The 10272-nt window shown below is 45.4% G+C and overlaps 1 protein-coding gene across 1 annotated transcript in view; it reads left to right on the top strand.

Moving 5' to 3' along the window:
• The first annotated feature begins 185 nt into the window (after nucleotides 1-185).
• Nucleotides 186-10272, top strand: part of LOC120426227 (alpha-2-macroglobulin receptor-associated protein) — a 12325-nt gene continuing 2238 nt past the window's right edge. Inside the window, exon 1 of the mRNA XM_052706759.1 lies at nucleotides 186-495. Coding sequence (XP_052562719.1) covers nucleotides 292-495 — 204 coding nt within the window. The 5' untranslated portion in view covers nucleotides 186-291. The remainder of the gene's footprint in view (nucleotides 496-10272) is intronic.

The following is a 10272-nucleotide window of genomic DNA, read 5'->3' as shown; positions in this document are numbered from 1 at the left end:
GTGTTCATAATAAACCATTTCAAACCATTACATAAATCCAATTGGATTTCGTAATGCCTCTAGTCGTGACAAGATGGCAGCACTGTTAGGTTAAGAGTCCATGTGCACACGCCTGGTACTCGCAAGCCGGTTTCCAAGTTGGAACGATACGTTCCAGTAGCATCAGCTGGCTGTCATTCCTCAACACTAATCATTAGTCGTCCGCCATAGAAAGTTGAAAGTTTTGATTGTTTCCATTTGCGGCACATTAGTTAAATTATATTCAGATTTTTTCTTCCCATAATAAACCAAATGGAGTCCCTTAAGCTCCTCCTGGTGGCATTAGTCACCACACAGTTACTGTTTGGCCAGGGTTCGGCCGATAAGGGCCACGAAAAGTACTCCAAAAAGGCCAACACACTACCCGATTCGGAAATTTACGAGCCGGACTTCCGCAACATCCAGCGACCCTTCCGGATGGCCAAGCTGAACCTGGTGTGGACCAAAGCGCAGCACGTGAGTACTCGATGTCGAATCTAGTGGAAGTTAGTTTACTGGAGAAAATTGTAATAATTGGATTGTTAGGATGCGGGCTTCCAAGTGATTGTGGCTAAGAATAGCTGACCCATAATTGAAATTTTCAGCTTTTATGCCAAATAAAGAATTCCGAGAAAAAACGCGTTTTTGTGTTCTTATCCAAAACGTTACGCAAATGATAACTTGTTGCTCAATTTTCACGTTGAGCGCCAATTTTAAATAACTAGCAGGTAAAAATTGCTGTGCTACAATTCAAAACGCGTCAGTACATTTTATAATGTTTTTTTTTTTTTGACAATTATCGAGGTTTTTAAGCGAAGATGGCGTTCGAATGGTGAACGCCCGAAATGTCAAAATCACGCAGTGGTACCAACATTACGGAAAAAGTGTGCCATGGCATGACAGCCACATTTGTTTCTAATGTTGGTGCTACTGCGCGATTTTGAAATTTCGGGCGTTCACCATTCGAACGCCATCTTCGCTTAAAAACCTGGATAAAGAGGCAGTTTTTGTATATTTTTCTCGGTTTGTCCTAGAGGTCGTATCGAGGTAACCCGAAAAAAGGTCAATTTTCCCCCTATTGCAACTTATTGCTACAAAAAGCGAATTAAAACAAAACTTAGTAGATCTCTATGATTTCGCATATTTTTCGCCATTTTTTTAATTTTATTTCTTGAATTGAGTTCATGTCCTGCCTTGCGCAAAAGTTTTATTTGTTAACATGCAAAATCGGACAAATATTTTCCAAGATATCGTCAGTTAAAAAATACAGGCGGTGAAACTTAGAAAAAAACATTTTCATCGATTCGAATTCCTTGTGAGGCTTTGACTCAGAATATAATTGCACGATTTCAAAAGTTCCAGAGAGAAAATTCTAGAAAATTTTCTCAGCTTTAAAAAATATTTTTTTTCAAGAAGTTTTTCATTCAAGAAGTACTTTAAAATTTCAAGAAAACGAAAACAAGTCAAACATTTATACCTAAAAGTAGCTTATAGGTACTTGAAAACGGTACATCTCCTAAAAAATGCAACGTACTTTTCGATTGCAATTTCAATATTGCTTTAAAAAATGATTTTTAATATATTTTGACAAAGAACTTTGTCCTAAGGGCTCTATTCTGGTGAGGTGTCAATCCAGAAAAACGAAAAATGTCGCGCGTTACGAAAATGTTGCATGCTTGGTACTGGGGAAGAGGTCTGCGACGCAACAAGGCACTGTTGCGTCACCATTTCGAGCCAATATAAACCCCGCTCGATCAGCCCAAGGAAATCATTCTATCGCTGGACGCCGAAGAGTGAACAACAACCTGGACCTGGAAGCAGATGGCCTGGAGGCCCAGAAGCAATTGGCCGAAAAGCAGCTGGCCTGGAGCAAGGAGCAGCCCAAGCGGAGACAGGCCAGCCGGAATATTCTGGCCACAAGACCCGGAGTGGCCAGAACCCTCAGGGGTGTTCCGATGGAAGGCCATACGAGACTGGACAATATGGGTATCAAACTTCTTGGATTTTGATACTGGTGATGAAAAGGTGCAGGTGGTTATGTTACACATGACCAGTATGACAAAGAACTAAGCAGAAAAGCTTTTAAAATTAAGCCATTTTGTTGAATTATGCGTCAGATAAAATCAAAACATTATTGGATTTATATGTTCGCTCAATTTCTCTTTAAGCATCGTATAAAAAACTATGATATCTCTATAATTCGATGTTTGTCCCCCAATCGGAACAATCGTGAGCCTCTCCAGATTGTTGCCACCTTTTTCGAAATGGCCAATATTGTAAACCATGAGTTGATTCAATAGATGTCTTTCCGGGAAAACTTTCCTTTAGGGCACCGGCCACTGCAGCTTTTGTCCAACATTTTCTAAATTGCCATATTCATTACCAATATCAAAAACCATGAAATTTGATACCAATATTGCCCAAAATCGTATGGTTCAGTAAATGTCCTCCCGGGAGAATCTCCCTGAGGACACCGGCCACTCCAGGTTGTGGCCAATACTGTCAAAATGGCCATTTTCATTACCAGTATTGAAAATCATGAATTTTGATACCAATATTGCCCAAAATCGTTTAGTTCATTAAATGTCCACCCGGGACAACCTCCCTGAGGGCACCGGCCACTCCAGGTTGTAGGCAATACTGTCAAAATGGCCATTTTCTTCACCAGTATCAAAATCCAAGAAGTTTGATACCCATGTTGTCCAGTCTTGATGGCATTCCATCGGAACACCCCTGAGGAATCTGGCCACTCCGGGTTTTGTGGCCAGAATATTCCTGTTGTATCCGAGGGTGGCGGAGGCAAGGCGGGACGGATGGCAGCAAAGATTAACAAGCAACTAACTATTAATACATTTATTAAACTAGGTTTTAAGTACAGAGAATAGTTTGCACGTTGTTGCTCTTCTTGTTGTTGATGGTGGAATGACGGATGTTGTTGTTGGTTGCGCGGCAGCTCAGCTGTCAGCGCGCACGACCAGGGTGGTGCAGAACAGGTGACGCCAATCCTGGCGCGCAGTGTTGCCAAGATATGACAGCTCTCCCCTCCGTTGTGGTGAACTTCTGGTTCCGCTCATCCGGTAGAAGCTTCCGTAGGATGACGTCGGTAGTACGACCGCAGGTACCGGGAACGTCCGGTGTAAGTTCGTATCCGAATTCTTGAAGGTGCCGGGCAGTCCGGCGGAAGTTGTTCTCCGAGCAGTAGCAGGTGCTGGTCACGTCCAGCGGTTGTTGCTCCTTGAGCAGTGCGAAGTTGCTGGGCACATCCAGCGCAGGTTCGCTCCACGAGCGGTTGGAGATTGGTTGGCGCAGCTGCCTCTCCGCAGAAAGAATTACCGGGCACGTCCGGCAGAAGTTGCTCCACGAGCCCTTGAAGGGTTTCGTATATCCTTCGCAGTTGCTGGGCACGTCCAGCGCAGGTTCGCTCCGTGAGCGGTTGAAGGTTAACTTCGCAGATTGCTGGGCAAGTCCAGCGCAGATTGCTCCTCGAGCGTTTGGAGATGGCGCAGCTGCCACTCCGCAGAATGCTGGGAACGTCCAGCGGAAGTTGCTCCTAGAGCAGTTGAAGGTGGCGTAGATGCCGCTTCGCAGTTGCTGGGAAGATCCAGCGTAAGTTGCTCCTAGAGCAGTTGGAGTAGGCGCAGGTGCCCCTCCGCAGATTGGTCCTGCTGACCGCACGCAAGTGTCTCTTCGAATCGTTAACGTATTGGCGCAATGTGAGAAGATCACCCCAGAGATCACATTGGACGCCGTCTTCCTCAACACGTTCAGAAACGCATCGCAGAAACTTACCAGGTACGAACTGGTCGTAACGGATGTCTGGCGTGGAAAGTAGTTTGCATTTTCCCACAGCTGCAGCATGGCCGCCGAGTTCCGCATCTTCTCGACGCGCAGAATCCGTGTCGCCCCGTAGCAGACCGCATGCTCCTTGGCGAGTTGTGTAGTTTCCCTCCGGTTTGAAGCTTGGTTTGTGCACTCGCTCGATTTGATGATTCGAAGTTCCGGGCTTGAACTTCTCGTGTCGGATGTTGTCCCGCTTGACCGCCTCCGCAACCTTGATGATCCGAAACGACACTTGCAGCCGTTTGACCCAACGATCGAATTTCGTTGCGGCCGGGTCGAAAGGTTCGAACGTTAACGTTGATGGCGCAGCAGGCGCCGCATTTTCCTCCTCCAGCACCATCGCACTTTCAGGTTCCGCAAAGTCCGTATTTCCCTTGCGAATCCACTACCTCGTCGCCAACTGTTGTATCCGAGGGTGGCGGAGGCAAGGCGGGACGGATGGCAGCAAAGATTAACAAGCAACTAACTATTAATACATTTATTAAACTAGGTTTTAAGTACAGAGAATAGTTTGCACGTTGTTGCTCTTCTTGTTGTTGATGGTGGAATGACGGATGTTGTTGTTGGTTGCGCGGCAGCTCAGCTGTCAGCGCGCACGACCAGGGTGGTGCAGAACAGGTGACGCCAATCCTGGCGCGCAGTGTTGCCAAGATATGACAATTCCGGTGGCTCTCAATTATTCTGGCTGCCTCCGCTTGGTCTGCTCCTAGCTCCGGGCTAGCTGCTTTTCGGCCAACTGCTTCTGGGCCTCCAGGCCATCTGCTTCCAGGTCCAGGTTGTTGTTTACTCCTCGGCGTCCAACGATAGAATGATTTCCCAGGGTTGACGGAGCGGGGTTATATTGGCTTAGAATGGAGACGGATGTCCCGCCCTTTTGCGCCGGTTATCCCATTCCTACGTCATTCCCTTTTTGATGCACTGGTGGGGATGGGAAGTCGTAAAGGCAGCATTTTTGCCAACGATTTTCATTCCATCGTCATCGTTCGAACAGACAACATCGTAGCAGCAGCAGCAGCAGCGGAAAAATCAAGGACTGGAGGAAATCAAGAGCGAGCTCCGAGAAGAAGCACGCCAGCGTGGGCGTGAAATTGCTGCCAAAATGACGTTGAAGGAGAAAAACAAGGCCTACTTGGATGGACGCTCGTGAAGATGGCCACAAGAATCAACTTCTGCTGCAATGCAACAAAATGGCGCTTTTCAGGGCCAACGAAAAATTCACGAAAGAGTTATTGTTTCAAATGATTCATGCACTGCTTTTGGTGCATTTTTATAGCTTTTGACGCAAGGCGTTTAAATTCGTTCCCCCAAAATTTTCATTTTAAAAAATTTGAACGAATATTAACAATTTTCGCTTGCAAGTGTCAAACGTCAAACGAACGCAGTTGGCCATGAACAAGCAAGCGCGTGCTTTGACCCACGCAAAAAATCGTTCCGCTCTCTGATTGGCTGTTTTGTTTTGCCGTGGAGTCGTGAAGGCAGCATTTTTGCCAACGATTTTCATTCCATCGTCATCGTTTGAACCGACAACATCGTAGAAGCAGCAGCAGCAGCGAAAAAAAAACAACGACTGGAGGAAATCAAGAGCAAGCTCCGAGAAGAAGAAACACGCCAGCGTGTGCGTGAAATTGCTGCCAAAACGACGTAGAAGGAGAAAAGCAAGGCCTACTTGGATGGACGCTCGAGGAGATGGCCACAAGAATCAACTTCTGCTGCAATTTAACAAAATGGCGCTTTTCAGCGCCAACGAAAAATTCACGAAAGAGTTATTGTTTCAAATGATTCATGCACTGCTTTTGGTGCATTTTTAAAGCTTTTGAAGCTTGGCGTTTAATTTAATTTAAATACTTCCCCCGAAATTTGCATTTTAAAAAAAATTACGAATATAAACAATTTTCGCTTGCAAGTGTCAAACGTCAAACGATCGCAGTTGGCCTGGAACAAGCAAGCGCGTGCTTTGACCCACGCAAAAATTTCCGCTCTCTGATTGGCTGTTTTGTTTTGCAGTGGAGAGCAAGCTCCGAAGAAGAAACACGCCAGCGTGTGCGTGAAATTGCTGCCAAAACGACGTCGAAGGAGAAAAGCAAGGCCTACTTGGATGGACGCTCGAGGAGATGGCCACAAGAATCAACTTCTGCAATTTAACAAAATGGCGCTTTTCAGCGCCAACGAAAAATTCACGAAAGAGTTATTGTTTCAAATGATTCATGCATTGCTTTTGGTGCATTTTTAAAGCTTTTGACGCTTGGCGTTTAATTTAATTTAAATACTTCCCCCGAAATTTTCATTTTAAAAAAAAATTACGAATATTAATAATTTTCGCTTGCAAGTGTCAAACGTCAAACGATCGCAGTTGGCCTTGAACAAGCAAGCGCGTGCTTTGACCCACGCAAAAAATCTTTCCGCTCTCTGATTGGCTGTTTTGTTTTGCCGTGGAGTCGTGAAGGCAGCATTTTTGCTAACGATTTTCATTCCATCGTCAGCGTTCGAACCGACAACACCATAGCAGCAGCAGCAGCGAAAAAAAAAAAACAACGACTGGAGGAAATCAAGAGCAAGCTCCGAGAAGAAGAAACACGCCAGGGTGTACGTGAAATTGCTGCCAAAACGACGTCGAAGGAGAAAAACAAGGCCTACTTGGATGGACGCTCGAGAAGATGGCCATAAGAATCAACTTCTGCTGCAATTTAACAAAATGGCGCTTTTCAGCGCCAACGAAAAATTCACAAAAGAGTTATTGTTTCAAATGATTCATGCACTGCTTCTGGTGCATTTTTAAAGCTTTTGACGCTTGGCGTTTAATTTAATTTGAATACTTCCCCCAAAATTTTCATTTAAAAAAAATTAACGAATATTAACAATTTTAGCTTGCATGTGTCAAACGTCAACCGATCGCAGTTGGCCTTGAACAAGCAAGCGCGTGCTTTGACCCACGCAAAAAATCTTTCCGCTCTCTGATTGGCTGTTTTGTTTTGTCGTGGAGTCGTGAAGGCAGCATTTTTGCTAACGATTTTCATTCCATCGTCAGCGTTCGAACCGACAACATCGTAGCAGCAGCAGCAGCAGCGGAAAAAAAATCAACGACTGGAGGAAATCAAGAGCGAGCTCCGAAAAGAAGAAACACGCCAGCGTGTGCGTGAAATTGCTGCCAAAACGACGTCGAAGGAGAAAAACAAGGCGAAAGAAACACGCCAGCGTGTGCGTGAAATTGCTGCCAAAACGACGTCGAAGGAGAAAAACAAGGCCTACTTGGATGGACGCTCGAGAAGATGGCCACAAGAATCAACTTCTGCTGCAATTTAACAAAATGGTGCTTTTCAGCGCCAACGAAAAATTCACGAAAGAGTTATTGTTTCAAATGATTCATGCACTGCTTCTGGTGCATTTTTAAAGCTTTTGACGCTTGGCGTTTAATTTAATTTAAATACTTCCCTCAAAATTTTCATTTGAAAAAAAAATAAACGAATATTAACAATTTTCGCTTGCAAGTGTCAACGGTCAATCGATCGCAGTTGGCCTTGAACAAGCAAGCGCGGGCTTTGACCCACGCAAAAAATCTTTCCGCTCTCTGATTGGCTGTTTTGTTTTGTCGTGGAGTCGTGAAGGCAACATTTTTGCCAACGATTTTCATTCCATCGTCATCGTCAACGATCGCAGTTGAGCCTTGAACAATTGCTCAAAGCGAGGGGTGAGACACACGCACTAATCAATTAAGATTATCGCCTAGTTGATTAGAAATTTCAGTTAGTTGATTAGCATTTACGCTAATCAATTAGCGTATTCCCACCATTCTATTTGCCTTGGTCTGTCGCACAAACGTCAAACAAATCAAAGCAAAACAAAAAATATTCGCGTGCGGCCGCATGGATAATGGAAATTAATCTGAAATTTATCAAATTTGTCTTGAAACCGGCGTCTTAAAGACCAAACTACCCATTATGCCGATGGAGAAGCTGCTGAGGGTAGAAATAAGTAGGTCGGCGTCCTACAGTGCCCGGAGTAAAGCGTTTTAGAAGGCTGAGGAAGCGGACAGCGTTGCGGATTTTCCCCGGTTCGACTTTTATGAGGATTTTCAACAAAAAGGCCGGGTTGGCCAATAACAGCTTGGAAGTCTTGTCAATTTTCACAAACGGATTGCGCGGGAAAGTCTACAGAAGGCTATACGGAACCGAACGGATTTGTCGGAAGTGGTGCTTCGTCATCATCCAGAACAGCCTTCTGGGCGGAAAACTCCACGGTTCTGGGCGATATGCAGAGCTGTGGGTTTCTCCGGTTAGACCGGTATCACAGACCGTGCCGGTATCATCAAAAGGCTGTCCAAGATTGAACATTCCTTTATTGAATTTAAGTTATTTTAGACACAACATTCTGTTTTAATTATTAAATCAGGTTGTTCCGTTCAGAAATATGTACTGGGTCCAAACGGGGTAGTTATTGTCTCATAACAATTACTAAAAGGCGACTAATCATCGGGCCTTGTGGCCAGAGAAAAACAACAAAAGAACCGATTTCTTTATTACCGTGAAAAACTAATAAAAATAAAAACTAATTATTTTGTAAACACCGAAACTGCACAGTGACGAACAATCAATGGTGTTTGAATCTCCAAGCCGCTGGTTGTTGTGTCGTTACCGGAGATCTGGAAGTTGGGGACCTTGTCCGCGTCCGGCAGAATGCTCATGATGGCCACATCCAGTTCCTTTTGCTTTGCTGAAGGACCAACTTTTCGGCGCGGGATTATTTTGGGACTTTTGGGCCTCGCTTGGCGGGTTGTTTGTTGTTTGAGCCGCTTTGGTCTATTCCCCGTCCACGGTGCCGGCAGGCGGGTTCATGCGGTGCTTTCATTTCACGGCAATTGGTGGTGAGGCCGTGGCCGTTGTGGGATAATCGCTGAACCGCCGGTCACGGCCAGGTTGCTGCTGTTGTTCGAAAGCTATAGGTTGGATTTCGGCTATCTCGTCGGGTTGGGGCGGACATTTGGCCAATCACGAACAGAACCGGCGTCGTCTGCATTGATTGCTTGTTTATGTTTCCCCTGGGATTCGTCTTAATCGGAACCACCGAATCAAACAGCAAACAGCGAGTACCACTTTTGGAGTCGACTGCTCGGCGTGGCCAGATTCGGCCCGGAAGGAACCACGACGATGTACGGGTGGCCGGGAAACTTCTTATTCTTGTGCGCCACCACCGGATCTTACGGTTTCTTCAACAGTGGGTCCAACAGTTCCTTGATCATTTGCCGCTGGATGTGCAGGAACTAAACCAGTCTCGAATTCGACGAGAGACGGTGACGTTAAATCTGTTTTCTGCTGTAGGATAACGAAACTTAAGAAATGGGCAAGATTTACATTTTAATTCAACTTACCATCGACAGAAATTGGTTTTCAAGGAAATCTTTTTTTTTTCTTCCCTCATTTCAAAGCAAAACTCATTTTGTTGCTGTCAAAACAACTTTTCTCGACTTGCCAAGATAATTTGACGTAGGATGGGAATGGGTTGTCAAATCAGCGCTAATCAATTAGCTAATCAACCAAAATCAGCTCCAATTAATTAGATTAATTATAGTTGATTAATTGTGTCTCGCCCCTCGGCTCAAAGTCATATGGTTCGGTAAATGTTCTCCCGAGAGAACCTCCCTGAGGGCACCGGCCACTCCAGGTTGTTGCCAATACTGTCAAAATGGTCTTTTTCATTTCCAGTATTAAAACCCATGAATTTTGATACCCATATTGCCCAAAATCGTATGGTTCGGTAAATGTCCTCCCGAGAGAACCTCCCTGAGGGCACCGGCCACTCCAGGTTGTGGCCAATACTGTCAAAATGGCCATTTTCATTACCAGTATTGAAAACCAAGAAGTTTGATACCCATATTGCCCAAAATCGTATGGTTCTGTTAATGTCCTCCCGGGAGAACCTCCCTGAGGGCACCGGCCACTCCAGGTTGTTGCCAATACTGTTAAAATGGCCATTTTCATCACCAGTATCAAAATCCAAGAAGTTTGATACCCATATTGTCCAGTCTCGTATGGCCTTCCATCGGAACACCCCTGAGGGTTCTGGCCACTCCGGGTCTTGTGGCCAGAATATTCCGGCTGGCCTGTCTCCGCTTGGGCTGCTCCTTGCTTCAGGCCAGCTGCTTTTCGGCCAACTGCTACTGGGCCTCCAGGCCATCTGCTTCCAGGTCCAGGTTGTTGTTCACTCCTCGGCGTTCAGCGATAGAATGATTTCCTTGGGCTGATCGAGCGGGGTTTATATTGGCTCGAAATGGTGACGCAACAGTGCCTTGTTGCGTCGCAGACCTCTTCCCCAGTACCAAGCATGCAACATTTTCGTAACGCGCGACATTTTTCGTTTTTCTGGATTGACACCTCACCAGAATAGAGCCCTTAGGACAAAGTTCTTTGTCAAAATGGCCAT

This window comes from Culex pipiens, chromosome 1 (assembly GCF_016801865.2).
Source record: "Culex pipiens pallens isolate TS chromosome 1, TS_CPP_V2, whole genome shotgun sequence".
Classification (NCBI taxonomy): domain Eukaryota; kingdom Metazoa; phylum Arthropoda; class Insecta; order Diptera; family Culicidae; genus Culex; species Culex pipiens.
The sequence above is the reverse complement of the archived record's forward strand: the minus strand, read 5'-3'. Positions and strand labels throughout refer to the sequence as shown.